General features: G+C 41.8%; 2 protein-coding genes and 1 long non-coding RNA gene across 3 annotated transcripts in view; 2 read left to right on the top strand and 1 right to left on the bottom strand.

Moving 5' to 3' along the window:
• Window positions 1-28: 28 nt before the first annotated feature.
• On the top strand, window positions 29-8549 carry ap5m1 (adaptor related protein complex 5 subunit mu 1). The gene is made up of 9 exons (XM_018690142.2): window positions 29-237; window positions 388-1054; window positions 1150-1371; window positions 1460-1599; window positions 2671-2756; window positions 2868-2980; window positions 3140-3236; window positions 3327-3441; window positions 8293-8549. The coding sequence occupies exons 1-8, from the start codon at window positions 170-172 to the stop codon at window positions 3407-3409; spliced, it is 1476 nt and encodes a 491-aa protein (XP_018545658.1). The 5' UTR covers window positions 29-169; the 3' UTR covers window positions 3410-3441; window positions 8293-8549.
• Window positions 8550-8551: 2 nt separating this feature from the next.
• slc35f4 (solute carrier family 35 member F4) overlaps window positions 8552-25796 on the bottom strand; it is a 21030-nt gene continuing 3785 nt past the window's right edge. Inside the window, exons 2-7 of the mRNA XM_018690139.2 lie at window positions 14568-14868; window positions 13985-14204; window positions 13755-13880; window positions 13461-13653; window positions 12644-12733; window positions 8552-12088 (exon numbers count right to left, since the gene is read on the bottom strand). Of these exons, the coding sequence (XP_018545655.1) occupies window positions 11847-12088; window positions 12644-12733; window positions 13461-13653; window positions 13755-13880; window positions 13985-14204; window positions 14568-14868 (1172 nt within the window). The 3' untranslated portion in view covers window positions 8552-11846. The remainder of the gene's footprint in view (window positions 12089-12643; window positions 12734-13460; window positions 13654-13754; window positions 13881-13984; window positions 14205-14567; window positions 14869-25796) is intronic.
• LOC108892536 (uncharacterized) overlaps window positions 14762-25796 on the top strand; it is a 24202-nt gene continuing 13167 nt past the window's right edge. The window contains exon 1 of the long non-coding RNA XR_001962479.2: window positions 14762-14899. This is a non-coding gene — a long non-coding RNA (uncharacterized LOC108892536). The remainder of the gene's footprint in view (window positions 14900-25796) is intronic.

The following is a 25796-nucleotide window of genomic DNA, read 5'->3' as shown; positions in this document are numbered from 1 at the left end:
GCTGATTGGTGGCGGTTGTCACATGAAACAACAGTAGGAAGTGGGTCGCTGCGTCAGTGAAATCCAGTCAGGAGTATTTGAATTCAGCAAATGCGTAACAAAATGTAATTATTAATGTGTTGTAAATCAGAACGTTGCATAATTTGAGGACTTCGGTGCAGCTGGACAAATGAGTGTGCGTGCTCTGTGGATTATCTCTCACGAGAAGGGAGAAAATGTGTCGATACGCTTTTCAAGGTTTGTAGCCGACTAGTAATTGTTCTCACATACACTTCCCATTAATGTTAATGTGAAGGACAAGAGCGTCAGTCTGGTATCACAAAATCCCTGCTGTCACACTATTTGCAGCCTGCTGTGTGTTTTAATGTCTTGTGTCTCCCCCCACAGGAGGTTCTCCACAGTGGAGCACCGTGCAAAGCGCCTGGCAGGTTCCTCATATGTAGCAGTCCCAGAGGAAAGCACTGTGTTGCAGCTCCTGCTCACTGAGCTGGGCCTGTCAGACCCAGACAAGTCTTATGTGGCTCTCAGAGATGATTGCCTTTATCGCCAGCGGTCACCAGCCCTGGAGCTGCGTGTGGACGGTCCTGGAAAGGGAACACTTTGGCCAGTGTTGGCCATCTCACAAGGGCCTCTTATCCTGGCTTGCCTGTGTTTAGTGGATGTCCCTCCTGAGCCACGGCCACCCCTGGCCAACCTGTTGTCTGTCTCACAGGGCCTCACGCTCCTGGAAGGCCTGCAAAATTTTCTCCTCGGCTCGGGGAGTAAGCCTGATAGCGAGGGGCTGGCCTCTCGCCTGACGATGCTCCCCTCTGTGCTCCTGCAGATTTGTCCACTTGGTACACCCCTGGATGTGCCAACGCTAGGAGCACCTGCTACACCCACAGTGCCCACACCTGCTGGGAACCAGAAGCAGCCGGCCTGGAAGACAGGGCTCCACCGCGGTCGAGCTGTTGTGAATGTAGCACTGAAAGAAACAGTAAGGTCCATGCAGTACGGTAACCGGAGCAGACAGGACCTCTGGGATGTTTACGGCACAGTGACGTGCAAAGTAAGTGCACAGTGGAAAGGAAAGCAAGTGATGTTGTAAATCTTTGGCTGTTAACTAACTCTCCTTCTTTTCCTTTTCTCCCATCTGTCAAAAGTGTGAAGTTGGAGGGGGTGCTCCCAAATGTGACAGTGACTCTCACATTGCCACCAAATGGTTCTCCACTACAGGACATCCTGGTCCATCCCTGCGTCACCTCACTGGATTCTAGTATCCTGACGGCCAGCAGTGTAGATAACTGTGATGGCTCAGCTTTCTCTGGGCCGTATAAGTTCCCTTTCTCCCCTCCTCTGGAGCCTTTCAGACTGTGCAGCTACACGTCTCAGGTAGAGGACATCCAACTCCTACCTACATACTTCTCATCGCCCACATTAGCATTGTTATCTTAAGTGACTTTTCCAATTTTCTCAACAGGTTCCTGTTCCCCCTATCCTTGGATCCTATCAGCTGAAGGAAGAAGAAAACCATCTGCGTGTGTCAGTAACCCTCAAACTTCACGAGAGTGTTAAGAATAGCTTTGAATACTGTGAAGCACACCTGCCCTTCTTTAACAGGTAAACAGCACAAGAGGACAAAATCTTTTACATGTGAGAACTTATAAGTGTGTGTTTCTTGTTAGAACAAAGAGGTTTGATGTCACATGATCCACATCATATCTGAGATTAAATTGTGATTGTGTCAGCCAATAAGAAATAAAAGGCTCTTTGATGAGAATAATTTTGAACAATTTCAAGTGTTAATAAGATTATCTATGTGGCACCATTCTGGTACATAGCCTCAAAATAATGACTTACACATATGGAAGATGGATAATCAATGAATGCAATTTTCAAATAGGTTGAACAATATCTTTAAGTACTGACACACATATTTCCTAGTCATGTCAGGAAACCAATTTATAATTAATTCCAGCTTGAAATAAAAAATAAATCACTTTTTAAGCACTGAATTACGGAACAGTAACATTAGAAACAGCAGTTATCACACAAGCACATTAGTATTGATTTTTTTAATTGTCTTTTACTGAGAATTTCGCTAATCTGTATTTTCATTTCATTTCATCATTTTCATTTTCATTGGCCTCTGTAATATTAAATGGAACCCTCCTGCATTTAACATTTAAACTGCACAGTTTTCTTTACAAAAGCCTGCACTAGTCTCAATACAGTGTGCTAAATATTTTTGCCTTAGCTGAATAAAAGAGTTCTCCATCACCCAGGAAATAACCTAGTAACCAGATCTCAAACAAAAATGTGATAAAATACTCTCACAGAGTGTGCAGAAATATCCCTTGTAGCGTTTATTATATCAGCAGTCCATTCTACTGTCAGGTTCTCACATTAAATACACTTAAAGAGCATTTGTCCCTTTAGGGTTTTCTTACAAGCTGAAACTCTAATTTTAAAATGGTCCAATCAAGATAAACAGTTCTCCTGAGTCGAATGCTTTCATTACTTCCCTCTGTGTTAATATCTCTATTTAAAATTCAGATGAATGTGGTTGAACCCATGAAATTTAATTAATGTAAATTTTTGGAATTGAAAAGTACTGCAAAGTAAGTTCAACATGGTTGGTAATAATTGTTATAACATCTGCATGTGGGCCCTTGTGTGTGTCTTGTGCAGGGATCAGATGGGTGTTGTTGATGTGAAGGTGAGCTCCGGACAGCTGGATGTTTCAAAGGAGAAGAACCTGCTGGTCTGGACCCTGGGTAGGTACTGTGCTCCTGAGCATCAATGTAAAAGAAAAAAACACATTTACTGCAGCTATATACTGGAAAAAGAAACAATGCAATTAGTAGATTCCCCTCACTAATACGTAGGACAAAAGTTCCCTAAATGTCGTGAGGTCACCATGGAGGGCAGGATCACCTTCTCCGGGCCAACACCAGGACCTTCTGACCCCCTCTGCACAGATCTTACAGCGTACATCAAAGTAAGTCAATATGTGTGGTGATCAGTCAGTAGCTTGTTATAGTTAAATATAGCTGCAGTATGTTCTAGCCATTTTTCAACAGCTAATTTTCTAAGTCATCTATTAAAATGTAATCATTAGGTTGTGAAGTCATTTACACATCCTCTGTTATCGTCACAGTTGTATTTCAAAGTGCCTGACATGACGCTGTCTGGATGCTGTGTGGACCAGCATTCAGTGCAGGTTTATTCCTCTGCCAAACCACGGATTGTAACATGTAAGTTTACATTATTATTGTTATCCAAATGATGTTGATGTATACATGTTTTCTGAAACTAAAAAAAAAGGTCTGTTTTCTTACCTTCAGCCCGAGAGCTTCAATCCAAAGAGTACCTCATATGGAATTCAACAGGTACCGCTCCGGTGTCCTCTGGGCAGATGATGCTGTAGCATGGATCCATAAGGACTGGCTGGGTGGAAAGGTGCATAGTTCATTATACAATAACGGGACTGAGAACCCTGTCGAGCATATTCAGTGATCCAGACTGGACATGTGACCCCATTAAAATAATTTGTTACTGTCTTGTTGTTGTTGCTAGGATGTTCACAAATGGTCAAAATGGTTTATCGATTTTACATTATACCTAATATGCATATTTTAAGGACAAAATAATTTTGCTTTCAGTCAGGACAGATCACAGTGTGGAAACTTTGACTAGCAGAAGTATTGATTTTGTTGATGGTTGGCTACTTTTTCAAAAAGAAATACCTGCCCCTGCAGTACAACTTCTTTTATCCCCCAGCCTTCACCCTCCCTCAGATTTGTCCCGTTGCAGACACAAGGGCCACCCCTCGCTCTGACAGTCCCACTTCAGTGACTCTCCATCAGCCGGATAATTAGCAGCTGGGACCTTGTCATCAGCTGTTGTGGGCCTGGAGGAGAGGGGCGGCCCGGCTGTGAAAGGCCAGGCTGCTCTGGCCAGTGTTTTGGCCACAAAAGGCTCCTCTTTTAGAACTGGCAGGAGTCCTTACCCCTACCAATCACTCACCCCCACCTCTTTTGACCCCGTCCCCGCCCTGTCAACTAGTGGTTAGTTCAAACACACAGCCTCTCCAACCAGACTGATTGAGCACTGACCCTCTGGACCTTTGAGACTTTAAAAGCAGCTGGTCCCATTCAGCATGCAGGACCTGCCTAATTGGTGAAAAAGTCACAAGGACGGTAATGGTTGGGTCGCCTCTTGAGGCTGCAGAGGTGCTTTAACTCAATTAATGTAGAACCTGAAGTGTTTCATTTGGTCTTTATTGTTGTAACACAATTGTCAGGGTAGACCTCCCATTATCTTTACTTAATTATATAGAAGTTATTTGAAGAGATGCATTGACTTTCAGATGCTTTTCCACAGTTAACCATCATTTTACCTGCACTATGATGAGTTACATACTAACTCTGTTACATTTCTGCTACATAAGCTCCACCTCTGTGTATTAAGTTGAATGAATAACTAGTCGACGAAGGGTTAAATCAGAGGAGATTGTGCCCCACTATTCCACAGCAGCCAGACTCCTCTGAGTGCCCTCATTGTCTGCTGTTGGCCTCTTGTGCCCCTTGCTGGTCCAAATGCTACATTCTCACGTGGATTTCCACTCAGAAGGCTGACCATGACCAATCCTCTGTCAATTGGAACCAATTGCTCACACGGCATCCTTCACCTTCTTTTTATGTAGCAGTACAGAGTGGCAGACACCAAGACCTCTCGGCTCTCCCCCTCCACGATGATTTGGCTTTAAGACCCAGTGTGTGTGGCTAGCGAACTGGAAAAGGAGAAGTTTTTTTTAAGAGTCGGGCCACTCTAAATCTCCTCAGTATCCCAATATGTGGTCAGTCTGGCTCCTCAAGTCTGCAGTCACTGGCCTCTCACTGGCAGACTTTGCTTTGTTGATTGAATGGCTTGCTAAGTAGATGGACTCGTTTTAATGTGTTGCTCTGCTCCAGTGCCTTCAGCTCATACCTTTGGGCCTTTAATTCTGTTGCGCTTTTCAGAATCATTAATTTATTCCATTGTTGTTTACTCTTGTGTACACGCATACATGAAAGGGATTAACACTTTTGTATCATAATCATTAATATAAAAATCACATGGGCCAAAAATAAATTTGTGGAAGTAAACCAGGAGTGGGGATAGTCATAAATATTGTTAATACATCATGAGGTTGCATAGCTGTAAGTGCTGAAAATGATCTTTCATACCAAAAGATTTACTACACTATTATGAACACCACAACTGCTGTCTACTGAACTGTGGGAGTTCACTTCATTGTGTCCGTCAGCCCAATAATGACACCCAGTGGTCAAGCACAATATAGTTCATGTTAAACCGTCCAGATTTCTTTAATACAGTTCAGTACACATTTCCTCTATTGAAATAGTTCCACTCAACCATTGCCAGATCATCTTTGCTGATTTAATTCCTGTCCAGCCTTCTGCTGTGTGTCATGTGATCCTAGCAATGTTCATCTAACATGCCGTGCCTGAGCGCTGGGCCTTTGTCAGCCACCGTGGCCTCAGGTGTTTGGTAGGAATCCAGTTCCTCTCAGCCTCTCTCCACCCGTTAAGAGCCGGCCTCAGGGAGACCACTTGAGGAATGATGGTGCAATTAGCAGTTTCCTGTTTTCAGTCTAATTATTCTTCAAGAGCCACAGATCCTTTCAAATAATGGGATATCTTTGGATGGAAGGATTCTTTTGTGCTAATTTCTATACCAAATGTCCAATAATAGAGCCGAAGCTTAAAAGCCAGCTGATTTGAATTCCTTTGAACTAAATATAAAGTTTATTTTCGGATGTTTTGCTATCAATATTGTAGCATCACATTCAAGGTTTCTCACTTTAGTGCATCACTTTCACCCATAGGTGGCACCATAAACTCAGTCATGCAGGGAGTATGTCCTGAACATCATGAGTTCTGTCCTTATTGCAAGGTGATTTGATGCCATCGCTAACCATACAACGCAGTGACCATGATGATTCATGAAAATTTTCATTTGTTCCGAGATCTGTGCATGATTGTTTACTGATGTTCATTGTTTCAGTTTGCTTTCTAGAAATAGTTCTCTGTGTCCAGTTTGTTGCACTGTTTTTTCTTCGTGTCTGTTTTTGGCACCTTGAGCTTGATCATTCTGGATCGCATCTGCTGCTTTCCACATTAGCTGTTTATCTGGCTGGTGGAGGAGAGGCTGAGATTCTGGCTCCAGAAGGCAGCTGGGGTCCAGCCTTTCTCCTGTGCTCTGATCCCAGAAGATGTCCCTCTCTGTGGGCCTTCTCACAAGTTTCAGCCTCTGGATCCCTTCTGTATTTGGACCTCCAACTACAGGACCAAATGATATGAGCAGATGATGTTAGAATTGAGCAGTAGATCACACTCAGTCAGACTTTCCATCATTTGCATACCTACCATTAACTGTGTAGACAACTTTTTGTCTTCTCTGCTCTCTGGCTTGTCGCAGATGAGCTTGTCGATGCCGATGAGCCTGTTGAGTTAGAGCTGTCTGGGCCTCCAGAAATCCTCCCTAAAAAGTCCACAGAGCCACAAGAAACCAGCAGTAGAATATACCTGAGTACATTTACTCCAGTAGTGTACTTAATAGTACAATTCTGAGGAACTCAAACCTCATATTTGTATTTCCATTTTATGCTACTTCTGTTCCACTACATTTCAGAGGGAAATATTGCACTTTTTACTCCACTACATTTATCTCATACAACAAATTTATAAAATATAATGCAGTGTTATGGCTTAAATCAAGAGTCCCTAATGCTTGGCTTGTATTGCACAGATTTGTCTGGTGACCCTAGGTTTGGAAACACTGGTGTGAACTACCTTAATATGAATTAGTTTAAAAATTTGCATTAATATTAACAATCTAATAACATAAGATATAATCATTTATCAGTTACTAACATTTTTCTCTTGAACTACCACTTTTACTTTTAATACGTTAGGTGCGTTTAGGTGATAACATTTATGTTAACATTTATTTACCTTTAGCTTTTCAAGTAGGATTTGGAATACAGCACAAAAAGGGTAATTTCCACATTGTTTTATTGGTACTTACACTTGAAGGACCTGACTACTTATTCCACCATATATAACCATATATAACAGTGCATACTGTATATGATTTGTAATTCAGTAAACATAAACATAGCAAACATTATGTCCCAAAGAGAGAAGTGGATTAAACCCTTCTATAGAAAGAATCATGTGACTATCAAGACTATACTTTTCTTTGTGTCAGCGAGTATGTATCTAATAGAGGGGGCTTTTCTGTTCCCTGTACCCTGAAAATAGATCCCATTGAGGGCCAGTCATGGCTGTGGACCACCCTACTTTCCACTCCACCGGCACTTTAATCAGATCCACTGGGACAGGAAGGCCCCACACTCACCGCTGTCTCTCTCTCTCTTGCTCTCTCTCTCTTTCTTTCCACCCCATCTTCTCCCTCTCTCTCTGTCTTAAGCACTGCTGCACACTTTAATTTTCCTACAGTATAAAAATGTATGATCTGAATTATTGATGTTATAGATGCACTTCAGCTCTTCCATACTTTGTCCCGGTGCTTTACCTGAATCATTCTGCCGGTGCCAGAGTGTCCTGTCTGGCCGGTTGTAGAAGACTGGTGGACACCCCCATCTCTGCAGTCCCTGCCCTACAACAAACATCAAAATTCCTTATTGGCTTTCAAAATAGCATGAGGGTAGGGATGCAGGGACAGTCAGCAGGGATAGTTTTTTTTTTCTTTATTACCATGGCAATTTGATTGGCAGTGCCTGTGTGACCAATTTGAAGGGCCAGTGGTTGCAGTGCCTGAGGAGAAATAATGATGGGATGTCTGGGTAAAAATCACTACCAGTCAGAAGCAATAATGCAAAATTATGTCTACCAGAGTCCCAGTACAGGACTTAACAGATGAGAAACTTCTTATGGCAACAAGAATACTCCTGTTGTAGTTCATAAAACTACATTAGGCAGCCGATCTTGCCGTGCTAACCTGGGGTCTTCTGGGTGGATGAGAATGAATGATGCTTGAATCGTTGCTTTGCCTTTGTGCGAGGCTTCCTGCAAAGCATGGTTCTTACAGCACACACATGCATACAGTGTTATCTAGTATCAAAATCTGTATCACAACACATGGCAATGCATAGAAAACATTTAAAACATTAGTGGTTATGAAGAATTATGGACAAAACAGGAGATATCTACTGACCTGAGAGAGAGGAAAGAGTTATTTCCTGTTTCAGTGGAGGTAAGGTTGTTTTCCTCTGTCCCAAAGATCCTGATGGCTGCTCCAGGGTGACCGGCAGACCAGGGAGGGTCCATTGTGGTTTGAGCTGTCCCCCCTCTTCTTGTGGACTACTCCATGGGGCCACTTTACGCAACCTGGGTCTGGAGCCTGTGGAGCCCATTGTCCTGCTCTCTGTCCCAAAGGCTGACACGCTGAAATACTAACTTTTCCTCCAGTACAAGTGAGATATGTAAAGTCTTGTAGTTAGTGTATCTTTCTTTAATTCTTAAACGATCTCACCTTTCAGTATCTCTCATTAGTCACAAAGAGCTTCTGTCATTGTTGGTCCACTGTAGATGTCAAATCCCTGTGGCCTTTTGGCCTCTCCTATAAAAAAAACTTTCAGTTACAGGATAACTTCACCCACAAATTTGACTGTTCAGCTCGCCCCATTTGTTCCAGCTGCTCCCAAACAAACCTTGTGGTCTTCACATCCCCCTTTCTGGTAAACTTAATGTTTGTCCTGAAGCATCTCTTTCTGGTGCCAAAAGTACAAATGTAATAAACACTTTTGGATCTGGATAAAAGAGCTGATGCGTACTCCATCCGTACCTTCATACTTGACTTTCTCATTATAATGAGCAAGGTTTCTATGGCAACTCTCCCTACAGGTTACTTTGTAACTCATAAGTTAATGCTTGAAAGAACCTGTTATTTTCCTGCACCCTCTTCCCTATTGGAAAGCCCAGAGGGCTGAAGACAGAGGCAGGTTCTTTAGGAAATTGTTAACTGAGTGAAAAATGTGTCTCTGCTATTGCTGAGAACACCCCAGGGGATAGAACAACACTGTTACAAAGGTGGGTCATTAAAGGTTACATGTCAGGCCATAGTTTTATATCTCTACCAGTTAGCTTGAAAATGTGACCTCTGTTTCTCTTTGCTGGGACAGTTTGTCTGTGTTTGGGATAGATTATGTGGTGATTATTTTCAGAACTGTCCCCCCTTATATATTACATAATTCTGGTTATGAGCCATATTGGCAGCATGAAATATCTGCTGTGAAATTTTCTACAGACTACAGACTTTCTACAGTGCCCAAAGGATCAATTGAAGTTACTTTAGTGATCCCCTGAATTTTCCTTTAAGACCACTGTGAGGATGGCATATTTGTTTTTTGATGAAATATCTCTACAGCTGTTGCTGTGAAATGATAATTTGTACAAACTTCTAAGCCTTGAACTTTCATTTAGTGCCACCATCAGGTCAAAATTTCTGTTTGCCTAACATGTATGACCAAATACTATATGATATTCCCAACAGCCTCAGCTGTACTTTACAGTAAGTCCTTTAGCATGATAGCACACCAAACTAAAAATGATTATACATTATACCAGCCAGACATTAGTATGTCAGCAATGTCACTGTGAGCAGGTTAGGTTAGCATGCTGATGTTAGCATTTAGCTCAAAGCACTGCAGTGCCTATGTATAGCCTGACAGAGCAGCTAGCATGGCTGTAGAGCCTTTGTCTTGTTATTATTTAAATTATTCAGCTTTTTTGGAGCACTATTAGTTGTCTTATGTTACTTTTAAAAGAACTGATTGCTGGGCTCTTTTTAGCAAATGAAGCTGATTCAACTTGTAATATGACCAGACCTTGTAGCAGCGATTTGTAAGTCTTTGTATATTCTGCATATATTTTGTTTACCCAGAACAAATGCATACAAAAATTTGTTATTGTAACTAAGGCAGTATTTTACATTCACTACATGAGGCTCCTCTCTGATTAACGCCTCTTATCAGTATGCAGCTGGGTGTCAGTGACCATCATGGTATTGAAATGTGAACATTACTCATTGCTCTTGTTTCTTCTAGCTCATTTATTTCAATATGTTAAAATGCCACCACAACTGTTCAGCTGAATCTGTCACTTCAGCAAATGCTTCATTAGAGGTCTCATTTCACTGACTGTTCTCCAGATAACATAGCAGCACTGTCATGTGACTCTTGGGACTGTGTGTATGTGCATGTGTGACAGAGTGATGTAAAAAGACAGAAATCATTCTACTGAAACTCTCATCATCTATTTGGACTAAAATTTAATTTTGCCACCATGTTATGTGACACTAGAAAGTCATTTTGACAAATGCCTATCACAGTGTTGGGCTCCACAGGCAAAACAGATCCCGTGGGCTTTTTCCATTGCCAGGCAGAGAGGCATGCCTTATTACCACGGATTGTGTGTATCTGTGAAAGAGGATAAATTAGAATAGAAACAATCCTTCTCAATCTTTTTCAGTCTACAGTGGTGTGTGTGTATGTGTCAGTGACAGCTAAGTACAGCACAGAGAGGCATTGCATAGTATATTATAGTGAGGAGAACTCTGCAAAGTCATCGCTGCTAAATCAGTGCAATGCATTTTACAGATTACTACTGTTGCAATGAAACACAGCACTTAGTTCTTCACTTGGCCATGATACAAGAGTGGTGGTTACAACAATAATTTGGCTTGTTGTTCTTCTTACTTACAGGGCCTCATTTTCAATTTAGAAAAAATGGTTAGCATACCTTAAAATATTGTAGCTTTAGCATCAGAATATGTGTCTTGGCTAGGTCATATGGTCAATTGGCATGTTTTTATGTTGAAATAGGAAAGTGAATTTGAACAAAATGCAAGTAGAGTGTTTTAGAAATACTGAGGTTATGAGTCCAAGTCCACCCCAAAAACATCAATCAAATAATAATAATGTAACATTTTTCATTTATTAACTGTTTTTCCCCACAGCTGTGCTCTTTACTTTTATAGAACTATTAATTTACTGGCCTAAAATAAGCAAATAAATTAAGTCTGAAATTATGAGGCCAAATTAGCCTGTAATATGCTGACCGTGTTTTTTTTTAATCATTAAAATTGATATATTTCAAATTATCAGAAGTGTCAGCAATGTGTGCGTCCCTCTTTGGCAACAAAGGAATGACTGAAAAATCTAAACAATTTCCCAAAATATTGTTAAAGAAAAGATTTTAGCCACATACACATGGTCCCGAGTAAAACTAGTAATACGCTACGGTGAATGAGAGTTTTAAGTCTTTTATTATGAAACCAAAAGAGCCTGTACATTACGCATAGTATAATTGCCATTCTTGTATATAATACTATTCAATAAGACTTAAAATTTATACTCTTATTGATACAACTCTAAATAAATATCATAAATACATATAAGATTGAGCCAAACTGGCCCTGCCAATATTTATATTCACAGAATACAGTCCGCAGAGCAGGTCAGGGGAGGCTAGTCAGCTCTTGGTTTGGGTGCGTGCGAGGAACAGGACTGAGCGTGGTAAGTATTTCAAGAAAGTAAATAACACTTTCCACCCTTCTAATTTCCTCCATAGATGTTCTCTTTTCCCCTCCTGAAGTGAAGTGACGGAGACAGACTTGCACCTCCAGAGTGAAGTTCAAAGTTCAAGACAATACTTCCGGTCTCCCCGACGGTGAGTCCATGCGGACCGAAGATCCCGCCGCACCTCCTGGGTGGGCAATGGGGGAACATGAGCAGACAGGGCTTCAGGACAGGCTACTAGCAGAGCTCAGCCATGTCACGCCAAGGGAATGGAGACGGTACCATTTGCTCGACTGCGGCTCCGAGTGTGGACACTGGACTCTGTGAGCTCCTCGCCGTGCTCCTCTGACTTCTTGTCCGCGATGGTGGCCAGGAAACGCAGCGTGACCGAGTCCCACTCCTCTGGCAGCAGAAGGAGCAAGAAGCCCAGGCAGATGATGCAGGTGGCTGCCAGTCGCACCACACTGAAGATCACCTCATGTTTCAAAACATCTACAGCTGCAGCAGGTGAAGAAAGGAAGGAACAAAAGAGGGAGCCCAAGAGCAGGGCAGGGAGAGAGGGTGGGGTGGGTGAGACAAACACAAACAAATTGAGATTAATTACATAAAGTAAGATAAACCACAGGACACTGTGGCTGTAGGGGATGAGTGCAGCAAATGCGGCTTATTATCAGCACAAGTGATCCACTTCATCCTCTGAGTCTTTGCGGTCTGGAGCCCTGGGACGAATTGGCGTAACCCACTGACCTTCATACAGTCCATCGTGGTTAAAGAAAAGAACTCGTCTGCAAGCATTTAGTGTCGCCTTGGCAACCTGATCCTCCCTCAGCGAGAGAATAGTTGCAGGGTCTGTTGAGGCTCATTGATGATTAGGTTTCCAGGACGAGAGAGGCAGACTTGCTGTGTAATCTGTTTGTTACAGTGGCCCTAAGTGCTGACCTCTCAATACAAAACCACAGCATATGTAGCCACTTACTCTCGTTTCATAAGCATTTTAATTTTCCACCTTAATAATCAAGAAATAATAATCAGTAAATGTTATGTAATACTTACCTGCATTGCCTGGCACACTGAGCAGTGTCCCTATGGAGATGAGAATGGGGTAGGTCAGCACCACACCAACATGGACCAAGATGTTGAACACTGTAAAAGACATGAAGTAAGTTGAAAACACTGAAGTACAAGTTAATCAGAAGTGCAATTAGATGATTAATCAGTGGGTTGACAGAAAATTATTTGAGAACAATTTTGATAATTAGGTAATCGTTGTTTTTTTTTCATCAAAAATCAAAAATCACTGGTTCCAGGCTTCTTAAATGTGATATATTGTTGTTTTTTGTATATCCATAATAGTAAACTGAATATCTGTTGGTTGGATAAAACAAGTTATTTAAATATGTCATCTGGGGCATTTGTGAAAGTGACATTTTTCATAATTTTCTACATTTTATAGACTAAACCACAGGTATTGGTTGTGGATATCTGTATTGATTGGGTGGCTTGTGGAGTTTTTGACAACTAATATTACTATAGAGAAATCTTTTCAGCAGTTGGTTCTGTTTTATTTGTATCATGCACATGGGCAAGGACCCACATGGAGATGGAAACATTGCAATTACCAACCAAAAGTAGCTAGAAAGTAATCATGAAGAGAAGCAATGTAAAATTGAAATATTTCAACAACAAAAAAAAAATCTGCTTTACAGATGTTCTATGAGGAACAAAATGCATTAAACATGCATTCACCATGTTCGTAAAGGATACATGCAATGAGTAATCATTTTTAGTAGCAGCCTTAACATAAATTCCGATGCTTTCCTTTGTGGAAACACACAGATGAAACTTCCTCGGGATGTATATGCACTCTCACCCAGCCACAGTCCTGCCAGTCCACACAGGTATCCCCAGGGCAGTGAGGACAATGAGCCCCAGTGCTCTACCTTGGTGAAGTAGAGTATGAGGGGCACACAGGAGATGAAGATGAGGTTGAAGAATCCCATGGTGGAAAGGAAGTGAGCCACCTCTCCAAGGTTGGCACTGCCCAGGAACATCTTGAACAGCACCTGGATGGTAAGATGACAGTCAGTTCATATCAGTGACTATTTAAATTCAGTGCAAAAACAGTCGCACAAACTTCAACCTGTAACATGCTTGGAGGTCTGACCTTGTATAGAGCTGATGTTGAGGCTGAGCCCACGGCCAGTGCCACACCCACAAAGGAATCACCATGGAAACCGTCAGCATAGGCCATCATGACAATACCGGTGATGGCCATTATGGCTGCCACAATCTGCAGGTAGAGATTAAAAGCCATCAGTGACATTAGTATCTCTCAGAAGTATGAGACATTGTCCTTAACAGAATAATTTGCATATTTGGTGTCTTCATACAGACCCGAACACCCATGAACCGATCCTTGAGGACGATCCAGGACAGAAGAAAGACGAAGGCCTTGTGGCAGCAGTAGAGGGCAGAGACGTCAGTAGCGGTCAGTTTCTTCAAGGCCAGGAGATACAGGTAGTTGGTCAGTGTCCACAGGATTGAAAAGGGCGCTGTCCTCTTTACAAAAAGCTTGAGAGTCATCCCATCTTCCCCAAAGAGCTTGCTGCACTCCCTGTTAGAGAGAAACACCACAGGAGAGTGAAGGGAAGTTATGTCATCCAGTTTTTCCCACTTGGGACAGTGTTTGTCTCTTTTAGTTTTGCTATCAAGAGGACCATGCTTTGAGAATGGAAATGTTGGTTGCTTAGTAGCCTGGTTCCTCATGGAGAGTCAGGTTTTCTTCCAAATGAGTGTAGAGAGCAGCAGGGCCTCTAGAGCCCACTAGTGGAGTTTTTACTATCAACTGGTACCAGACTTGATTTCCGCCTACTCGTGCTACTGAGTGTGAAGTTGAGATAACCTTGATCTAATTGTGTTTTCCTCCCTGATGTCCTGTCCTTGATTTCTTATCTCCTTTTTTAAATTAAAATTTTACCTGAATTTCTGTATGGGGGTCTGCTTCTCCCGTGTTGTAGCCACATGTCCAGAGTAGTAGATGGGGAAGAAGAGGATGTTCCAGTTGCTGCTGAACCAGGAGATGAAGAATGGGCAGGAGAATGACTGGAAGGTCAGCTTCACCACCTGAGTGGTACCCACCCAGGAGGATGACACACACAGCACCACCAGCAGGCCACCCAGCACCTTCAGAGCTGCGTTGGTGCAGGTCTGGTAGGATCGGCTCTCACTGCTGGTCTCGCTGCCTGGTGTCTCTGCGTGAGACTCTGAACCATCCTCTCCTGATGACAGACGAGAGGAGAAAAGAAAGAAGTAAGAAAACACATTGTGGCATCTCTGCACGTAGGGTTTACTTCCCATTCACAGTGAGAAACACAGATATAAAACCATGGTATACTTTCTGTACTGTATATTTTGTATAATGGTATTTACAGTACAGTGTAGCCTACAGCTATGACTCCCTGGCTGGGGTCCAGCACATTAGCATTTATTGATCAATCATCCTTAGTGATCATTACCACAGTTTGCATTTCCTGCTGTAATGGCACTAAATGCATGCAGCAACGAGACAGGGCTTTGTTTAAAATGTGTTGGGTTAGCATCGTGGCTGCGCATGTCATAAATAGCTTTGTCGCGTCATGATGCGGCACATACTGTACACCCGTTGTAGTCAGGTGTGCACAGAAACCTGATGCCCTGAAAGCAAGAGTAAACCTAACCACATGACATTGCCATGAGAAAGTCATGTCAACCTTGGCAGCCTCCATTTTGACTAGATAGATAAACAGATAGATAGATAGACAGATACATAGATAGATAAGATAGGATAGATTGATTTAATCTTGTGTCAGTGATGCATGGTAGATCTGGCCCAGTGCCTTAATGGACTGGACAGGAGTGATTGGTTTCTGAACCTTAACTGTGCTGTAGAATATGTGAAGTGCTGTGTGTGTGAGCATTTCCGGAGAGAGCTCAGATCCGTTCTTTACCTTTCAACAGTGTGATCAATTTACACCAGGGCAGGAATAAAAGATGACATGTGCTGGGTGTTTGCTGCCTGTGCTCCCTTTGCTTAGCTCAGCACGTGAAGCTCTGCCATTTCCACCATGGCTACAGACACCAGAGCCCTGCAAGCGTTGGAACTTGTATTCCCCCCTCTACAGTGGCATCTCAGGGGTTATCATTATTGTATCTGATAATCTTTTGTTTTGCTATCTGCAGTGAGACCTCAGCAGGAGGTTAAGCAATGGAAGTACAAGTGGTGTCTCTGACATGTCTGAAGAAAGTGGATTGTACCCATCAAGTAAATCATTCTCAACAGTCCTGCCAAACGTATGTGATAAGCCTAATGAAAGCATGAGGTCATTGCTGGCATCCAGTAAGAGTATTAAAGTTAAGTGATGGCTGCAATTGTTACACCCCCCCCAAAAAAGGTGACTGTCACAGTCACCTATGAGAGAGTCACGCAGCGCAGTGGCAGAAGAAGTAGTCAAATTCAGAAGTCAGAAGTAACAGTGCTAAAACCACAACGTAAAACTGCTCCATTACAAGTACAAATCAGAAATCAGTAAAAGTATTATCACCTAAATGTGCTTGTCCTGCAGAATATTGGCACCTGTGGCTAAAATATTATCATATTTTACTTTACTGATGCATCAGTGTATAAGCAGCATTGTAGTGTTGCAACAGGTTAAGTTGGAAGTATTTTTACTTTATGTATAGTTAGATAGGATGGTGGTTCCAAGCCCAGGGAAAAGTCAAAAGATAATTCTCTTGCATTGTCAGATGATTCATGAGTTTGGTGAGAAGAAAAATACAGTCTGCTACATACATTTTTATTCATGTTTTGGACTTTTCTCTCGTATTTGCAATTTTGTGAAATATTGGACACTTTTATCTCTTTGGGCCTCAAACGCAAATGAGACTATCTGAGAAGTTTAGAAAGGGTATGTCTTTTAGCTGGAATTGCAGGCAACTCACAGCAACAACTATGGTGACAAGATTTTCTGTTGGTGACTTGTTTAGTCTTTTATAAGCACGTCATGTTTTTATGTAAAATCTTAATCTGAAAACTTTCCAGTCACTATGGCAAATAGTTGTAGTGAAAATAGTGGAGAAAAAGAACAATATTTTCAAGTTGAAGAATAAAAGAGCAGAAAATGAAAATACTCAAGTTAAGTGTAAGTTTCTTAAAACTGTACTTTAGTACAGTACTTGAGTAAATGTCATTAGTTACTTTCCACCACTGAGTCAGTGCAGTGCTGGTCCACACTGCAGGACTAAAATTTCACACTGGTCTCTTGAAGTGAGAGACCAAAAAAGATTCCCGACCAAAAGCAGCAATGAAAACCTTTAGCATCCAGAAAGTGTAAAACTGACTCCCATGGATCGAGTGAGACTTTTTTGTGGTTCAGTTTATTACAGATCATCTATCACCTCAAACATCTCTGAGATAAAAACCTCAGATAAAATGTTTCACCTTACAGTATATCACAGCTGGGAGCAGATCTACAGTCTGTGCTGAAAGCAAAATGTTTAACACCGCTACAGATTCATTTTCTACAGGATCATCGAGGGATTTGGTCTAATTACATTCTGTCACAGCGAGGATTCTTAATCAACCTAATGAGCCTGGTGGTTGCACACTGGAAAAACTGAGATCTGATATTACTGCAAGAGAGAAGCTGCTCTTTTATTCTTTTTGTCTGCTTCTCCTCATCCACTGAGCAAGATGGTTTGTGTTTCATAGTGCTGACAAAACCTAAAGCTTTTAGTGTTGGATACAGGCTCTTTTGCGCTGAAGTAAAAGCCACTACAGGCTGATCTGGTGCCAAGATGCAGTAATATTATAACTCTACTATTCCCCTGCCACATGAAAGCAGCTCTCGTGGCCAAAATTGTATTCTCATAACAGACAGTGTTATTGCTGACTAATAATGCCTCTAAAAAGTTGCAAAGGAAACAATAATCTCTGTCATAGACAGACTGTCAGCACAGTGCTACAGAGAAATATTTCATTAAAGCAGAAAAAGAACAATTTCAGCTTAATTTCAGTCATCTCAGAATAAGTGTACCTGTTTAGAAAACTGCTCAAATAAAAGAGTATTAGCCTCACTGTACTGTTAAGCGCCAGCTGTGCCAAATAATATTCTGCACAATTATGAGCCTGGGGTATGTTTTTTGTGTGGATGTGGTTAAAATGTCTTTACATAAAAGTATGAATACATGCCCTAAAGTTAAAATAGAGACTCTCCATGAATGCAGCTAAATGTTAACAATGTAGTTGCAATAACTGAGAGTATGTACCTCAATCTGAAATTGTGACAAGCTCCTCTCCACCTCTGTTAAACAACAATGCACAGCCATGATCACAGCCATCATTACTCTTTAGAATTTGATTCAGTAGCCTGTTAGCTCACCACAGTTTGATAAAAGTGTATTTAAAAGCATTAACACTGTGCCATTTCATTACTTAAACCACAGTGCTGCAAAGTATCATTCACTACTGACACCCATTTATAGCGCTTATCCTCTCTGTGTGACGCAGTATGCTGCTCAAACCTCACATTTCAATCCATTCTGTGTTTTATCCTCGCCACTGACGCTGCATGCCAGTGACATTGATAGATGGAGCCCTGCTGAATCCAATCTGAAGCACACGGTCACATCTGCAGTGCTCAGGAGGCTTACTACAGGTCAAACAGCATTAAGTCTTTATCCAAATAAGGTCAGGCAATTTAGGATGGTTATGATGATACTAATGAAAAGGTGATTAGTGGTATCTCTCTCTAATCTAAGTAAAAGGTGGTGGTGGAGGGGGGGTTTAGGGTGAATTTCAAGGCTTTTAGTGATGACGTTGCTGAAGAGTTGAAATGCTACATGAAGGGCAGGTGAACAGAATGAACAGATGTGACAGCAGCTGAGTCGGGCCTGATTTGTTTGGTTTTTGTCAGTGTTGGGCCACGCAGGGCAGCCAGAAACAACCAAACATATGCTGCGCTACAACTACACTTCTTGTTGACACATTTAGCTTCTCCACTTTGCCAGCAGGAATCTGAAATGATACAAATGTGTTTTCACACCATCCAGAGGAAAACTGTCAAAAAGTGTAGATGAAAAGAAAACAACAGCTGTTTTTTGCTCGTTGTTCTAAGATTCTAATTTCTGATTTGACATGTTCAAAGTAGATGCAACACACCACTAGTAGTTAACATCCACATCACACAAGTATTTTACAGGAATACCTGTACACTTAGTGACACTGCACGTGCTGTATGGGAAATAATGTCATCACTTGTAAGTGCTGGCCATTAAGACAAAAGTACTCCATAGTTTTAAGCAGCCTATCTGAGCTAATGCTGTCAACTCGTTCATGCTAACACACACACACACATACACAAAGTCTAGTATAAATGACGTCCTGGGCCTCCCTGGTTCTTTGAGTTTACCTTCAGAGATGGGGCAGGTCAGGACCTGCGTGCTGTACGAGCTGAGAGGAGCCACTCGGGCTGAGTGCTTCTTCATCCTCCACTGGGGGCACAACACACTGTCCTTCCCTGGGAAGTGTGTGTGTATGTGTGTGCGTGTGTGTGAGTATGTGAGTATGTAAGTCTGCCTGGGCTGCTGCTGCTGCTGCTGCTGCACACTCAGCAGCTCCTCCTGCTCACTCCGTGCATCCGCAGACGCCTGACTCCTCCGCTTCTTCTTCACGCTCTTTGCCCCCCACCCCCCCAACTCCCCGATCTCTGTCAACTCTTCTGTCTTCTTCCAGCACTCCAGTCCTGACTCTCCGTTCCTCTCCAGCCCGGCGCTCTCTCTGTTACTGGTGCTCTCTCTCTGTCTGTCTGGATAGTGACACAGCTCAGTGGAGATGGCTCAGTGGAAGTGCAGTGAAGTGGAGACTCTACTGTTGCACTGTCATGCCGTGATCCAGAGCTGCCACTGTCTCCAAGGGAGACTGAGCTTCAAGTGTGTGTGGCATGGCGCAATCACTCCCCTCATCTCTTTCTATCCCCCCCTCCTCTTTTCACTCTCTCAGTAGCTTTTCCCCTCCTCTTCTTTTGCTCCACAAATCAGCAGCTTTGTTTGGAAGGTAACCAAGCAGCCCAGGCTAATTATGCTGCGTTAGCTGCTGCCCCCTCCTTTCCTCCATCCTCCTCCCCTCCCCTCTCTACCTGACCAGGCTCTCCTCACTCCTTCCCTCCTTGTCTCTCTCTATATAATCTTGTCCTCTGTCTTCCAATGACTCTCTCACTCTCTTTTTGGCACATCTCCTGCTCTTCACTACTCATTGAGAGTCAGATTATTAGTAGAGCTCTCTCCTGTTGCCTCCTACCACTGCAACATGAATCAGTTGAGCTCTGAGAAAGACACAAAGTAGTGTGCCACACACAAACTACACTCAAATACATGGCAGTGCCATATGATGTTAATTCTGTCATACACTGAGATAATTTTAGTGCACTCAGTATTGAGAAGAGGGAGAAGAAGCCCTCTCTACCCACATAATCCTCACACCACCACTATATGTCTACACATCACTACGATGATATGCTACCCACATGACAATACCATATTCCACTCAGACTGCATGTAGGAGATAGTGATCTAAAATATTTTAGGAGGGATACATTTTAAGGTACCAAACCTGTTTGTATTGTACTTAACTTAGCAGGCTTAACAAATATTGGATGGATCTCAATCACCCCTGGTTATGTGGTTATCACTTCTGATGGAAACTCCAAAAACCAGAGTAAAACACAGTCTCTGTTTATTGATTTTAGCCAAGAAGCACTCAAGTTCTGCAGATAGAAAGTAGCATTTACTTAATTATCGTACTGAGTAAATGTTTGGATGTTGGGACTTAACTGAACAATTACTTACCGCCATTCTGCTCTCCTACATTTTAGAGGGAAATAGTGTAATACTTACTTAATCAAATGTATCTGATGGCAGAAAGAAAGAAGACTGTATAAAAACTAGCCAACAGTAGTTAGACCTAGCAGACCCTGAATCACCAACGTTAAAGTACTGTCAACTATATCAACAGCTTGACACTTTGGAATGTAATGTTATAGTAATAGTTACAGAGTTAAATTTGGCAGAAAAGGCTCTGCTCTTTGAAGGGGGTGTCAAAGATTCAGAGCAGCAACAAGGACTAACCCCACAAAAATACATAGTGTATAAATATGAGTTAAATCAACAATACCAAGCAACAGAGCTGAAGTATTTTGCAGGGTTGCAGGAGCTGCAGTAGCAAATAGCATTTGTGTGATTATATCAGGTACCAGATTATAGGGACTGTGCTGTCCACCTACGTAAATGTTTGGATTGGACATTACTATTTAGCTGATAGCCACACAGCTGTGTGTGAGCTGGTGATCGTGAAGCATAAATGAAACTGATGATACCAATCAGCTAATGCTGTGGCAGCTTCAGTTCTCTGCCTGAACAACTGCTATGCTTCATTACTTTAACATTATACCTTCTATAAGCACTTTTGACTGGTGCGTCTATACTTCAATGTAAGTAAAAATTTACTGTTAGTGGTGCTGTTTTACATTAAATATTTATATTGTGATGCTGCTATTTTAATAAAACGATTTCAATTATTTTTTTCCATCATTGTTGCACAGTCATGGGAAACCCTCCATCAGTAGCCATTGTGGTGGAGTGTCAGTTAGGGCCATGTGAGTCAGCCTCAGGAGTTTCCATCTCATGGAAAACCCTCCTACCATTCTATCTCCAGCTGTGGTTTATCTACCTGAAGATTTAATGGACCTAAATATTGCTTGGGCCTTTACATCAATGAAATAACAGCGTCTAGTGGATGCGGTCAGGCACATGAGGCCTCGCGACCGGTAATATAATCTTAATATAACCTATGCTATGCAGTGTTCACCCTCTCACCAGCAGAATCAATAACAGCCAAGCCAGGAACAGTAGCGCTATGTCCTGAGAAAAAGAAAGCACTTAAAGTAAACACGCAATACAGTGGATGCAATGGCACCAATCAGCCACAACATTAAACTGGTTTTAATGCTGTGGCTGATGGGTGCAAGTTGGTTAGTTAAGAATACCAAATGGGAGCTATTATGCAGTCACGTTTGCTCCAGGATCTCTGTCATTATTTCAGCATCACCCTGAGCCCCTCCCTTCTCGTCTGCCTCTACTCTCCAGTGCTCATCAGCCAAAGTTCTGGCACTTCTATAGAGAGAATAACAGATCAGAGTATTTGTCTGTGCATTCTTCAGGCTGAGAGAGAGAGAGCAGAAAACAGCACAGTTATTGTTGGGCTGTTTGTCACATGGAAAATGCAGGGCCACATTCCAGTAACACTGTGGTAATCTATTTGTTTGAATGCAGAATTCAATATGGCACCCTGTTGTCATTTTTTTAAAGACAATCCGAGGGTACAGTTGTTTCCCATGGTCGCTCAGTGTGACAGAATGAGAGCAATGATAATGCAAATGCATTAAGTGATGTTGTGAGGATGAGGTGGGGATGAGGATGTCTTTAATGTTTGTGCATTAAGTGTATGATGCAAGCATGGCTGAGACTAATGTTTGGTCAGGTGTAAGCAGGGGGATGAGCAGGGGAGGGTATGGATCCCCCGAGACAAGGAGGGTTAAACTTAAAAATAGCCCTGCTGATGAGTGGAGCCAAGAGCTAGACAGGGAGGGGACAGAAAAACAATCCAGTCAGCAGAGCCCGGGATGCTAATCACTAGAAGATTAAGAGAAAAACCTGGAACATGGGAGCTAATGGAAGCCACAATTCAATCTCAAATATTAGATCAAAGTTTTCAGGAAATTATTTCCCTCTCTATTCTGTCTCTTTTTAGGAATCTAATTTTAGTGTAAAACAATAGAAGTTCAATGCCAAATTTACTTGTATGTCTTTTATTTCTTTCACATCTGTATCTGATAAGACAAAGAGAGTATTCATCATTTATTTTCAGTGAAATATTTTTCCACTTCCATCATATCCAAAGTAACTATAAAATTGAATCAGTACCCCTCTGAGACAGTCTGAACTAAACCCAAACATCATGACATTCTGATTAGGTATACCTAATAAACTGGAAACTGGAGTGTATTCAACACAATGGTGCTGTTGCATCACAGATCAAAGCACAAAATAGTACAGTGTCCTCTCTCTTTACCTCCATAGCAACAGTGGGTCTCCTGTGCACACTGATGCACTCGGCCCATTCAGGCTCTTTTGTCATTTAGATTAACAAATGCTCCTCACTTTACGGTACAAGGCTCTTTGTCTTCAGCACCCCTCTGTTACTCATCACATCTCGACAAGGAGCAGGAGCAGAGAGGAAGGGTGAAGGATGAAGGATGCTGATTTTAGCTGAAATGGGGACAGGACAACCTCTGACTGAAGTTCTGGCTGTTAGATGTGTTTCCATTCACTGGATCTCTCATCATCGCCTCAACTCACAGTAGTTGGAACATTGGAAGATGAGGACACCTAGTGGTGAATATTATGGTTTGCATAGATGCTCCTATTTGCTCAAACCATTCGACAGGCAGTTCACCAGGTTCTCACTTATCCTTAGTGGTGTCTTGTTATGCATATTGTTTCAGTCTGATGTGATAAAGTTTTAAAGATATCTGTTGCTTAAATTCTTACAAGCACCAGTGACAGTGAATGGAGATTTATTTGTGGTTGTTAAAGTACTAAAAACATGCATTTGTAAAAGAGCAACGTGTCTTTCTGAAATGACTCTGGATAATTCATCACTGTAGACATTTTTAAGGGCCTATTTCTGCAGTAGAGAGTGGTTCTGATGAAAACTCTTCACAGTTAGGTCTTTGGATTATCTCCAGTGACAGGAACATTATTGAAGAGAACATGGTTGGATTAGCCTGTTAGGGGGTGCCCGGGGCAAAACGCCTTAGAAGTAATAGGTGTAATTTCTCCATACAGGAGTTACAGAACTGCTGACCTTTACTCATGCCACTTGGTCATATGCTTTAGTACTACAAGTGGAGATGGCAGCTTCATTATTTGAGACTACTGCTGGAGTACTGCCTGGCCTTACCTGTGTCAGTTTATGGCAGTTTGATATAAAAAAAAAAAAAAAAAAAAAAAAAAACACACAGCTTTATTCAGCAATATGTCCTTAATAATGCAGGACCTCTCATTGATGATACCTTACTTTAGAGGGTCAGATTTCTCAACATATTTGCAATAAATCATATTACAAAACAGTCCAGGATTCAGTCAGTTGTTACTTAGTCAAATGGCCATTTTGAGTTAATGCTTTGAACACCACAAATCTAATTCCAGTCACCCCCATTGATTTGTGGTGAAAGCAGAAATCACAGGGATGCACATCCCAAAGTATGGGCAAACACGTTTTTGTAATTGGTTTCAAACTTTAACTTTCCCCATGCATATATAACAAATATTAAGCATTTTTAAATATTGGAATTTGGCATTTGAACAGGATCATTATTAGCATTATTTATAGGTACTGAAACAGCTACACGTTGGATGCAGTGTGTTCTCATGCAATGATGTAAGTGGGGGCACACCACATGCTACTTTCAGACGGCTTCTGTGTGTGATCCACTGCAGGTAGCCAATAAGGTGTGAAATAAAATGTATTAGTCTCTACACAATGATTTATACATGGAGACAATTAGACTAAACACCAAGTACTGATGTTTACTGTAGGGCATTTCACTGGAGGATGTGGAAGGTGACTTTATTGTTGTTGTTGGGTTGACAGACCACAAGATGGCAGTGTTAGGCTGCTGACAAGAGTGTTTGTATACTCAGCATGATGGAAAAACCATTACAATCCTTACACAGACTGTGCTCGTATATTACATAATATTACTTTTGGGTTACAGAGGATTTCTCACAGGAAAAAAATATCTCATCCATGAGGCAAACTGCTGAGGCCAGACAAAAATATTTTCACCTAACATAGCATAGTACTACAACACATGACCAACAGCACTATGGCATGAGTATAGATCAGCAGTTCTATACCTCCAGTGGAAAAATATTGCTCCTATTACTTGCAGGGTGTTTCAGCTCATTCCCAGGAGCACATCACACTAACAGCACTCCAGGAGTTGCTCAGGCAAAACTCATATCCCATTCGATGCGCGTTGGTTATAAATAGCAGTAGTGAGCAGGCATGGGAATGGGACGGTCCAAAAATAAGTGTATGCACATACAGAATGTTTGCGGAAGTGAGTGAAGATTCACCTGCTGTTAACATTGACTATAAATGGTTTTGAGATTGCAACATGAATTACCAGTTATTATTATTAATACAAGCACAAACAGATTCAACAGTGTGTCTATCTTCTTTGTGTATCACTCCAGACTTTTTCTGTGGACTGAAGTGCACATAAAAACACACTGCATTGTGATAAATGGTTGCCTTTCATGCCCTTCCATCATAATCTTCCTGAGTGCCTGTTGTCTTGCTGTGATGTCGGTGGCGAACAACACAGGCACAGTGCTGCCACTACAAGTACCTGTCATCCTCCTGCACCGTACCTATTTACACAGCGGGGAGCGTGCCAGCACCACAGACTTGCCCTTTTCTAAATTAGCTATTCAGAATAAGATACACAGCAAATTATTGTAATGGCTCTCCAGGAGATGCTGAGGTAGCTTTTACTGCGCACACTATTGTTGTCTGCTCTTACAGTTGCCAAGCGGGTATATACTGTACTAGTCAATATCATTTCAACTTTTCTCTTGTGCACATTTTTGCAACTGTGTTATTATCTACATGAAATACTGTGCCTTGCTTATCTAGCAGTGTGTTGTTTGCACATACGCCACCATATCATAACTGTCCAGCATGTATAACAAGACCCTGTCACCAAATGTAGTCCACAATCCCCCTCAGAGGCATCTTCTTTTTCAACGCAGATGGCAAGTGGTAATAATAACAAACTGGCAACAGGATCTTACTAAATATATCATTACCCCATAGGCTTGGCAGGATGAGCCTACTGTTCTATTTACGTGCTCCTTTGTCTTTGTCACCCTTTATGGAAAATGATACTCTCCAGCTTGAGGGACATGTGATTCTCAACTCAAAGTTTACAATTGTGTAAACAAAACAAAGCAAGTAAATGTGACGCTTTCAGGCACCAAAAACTTTTCAGAATTCTTATTTCTAGGAATCTGCAAACAGATTTAAGAGGCAGATGGGCGTGTGGCA

The sequence above is a fragment of the Lates calcarifer genome, linkage group LG19 (assembly GCF_001640805.2).
Source record: "Lates calcarifer isolate ASB-BC8 linkage group LG19, TLL_Latcal_v3, whole genome shotgun sequence".
In the NCBI taxonomy this organism is placed as follows: Eukaryota; Metazoa; Chordata; class Actinopteri; family Centropomidae; genus Lates; species Lates calcarifer.
Note: the sequence above shows the minus strand (reverse complement) of the source record. Positions and strands in the feature narration are given on the sequence as shown.

Excerpts from the sequence above, each read along its gene's own strand:
- ap5m1 (XM_018690142.2), top strand. The coding sequence starts at position 170 with ATGAGTGTGCGTGCTCTGTGGATTATCTCTCACGAGAAGGGAGAAAAT. Across the intron at positions 1,372-1,459 it reads TGTGCAGCTACACGTCTCAG|GTTCCTGTTCCCCCTATCCT; the intron begins GTAGAGGACATC and ends TTTTCTCAACAG. Across the intron at positions 3,237-3,326 it reads CAAACCACGGATTGTAACAT|CCCGAGAGCTTCAATCCAAA; the intron begins GTAAGTTTACAT and ends TCTTACCTTCAG.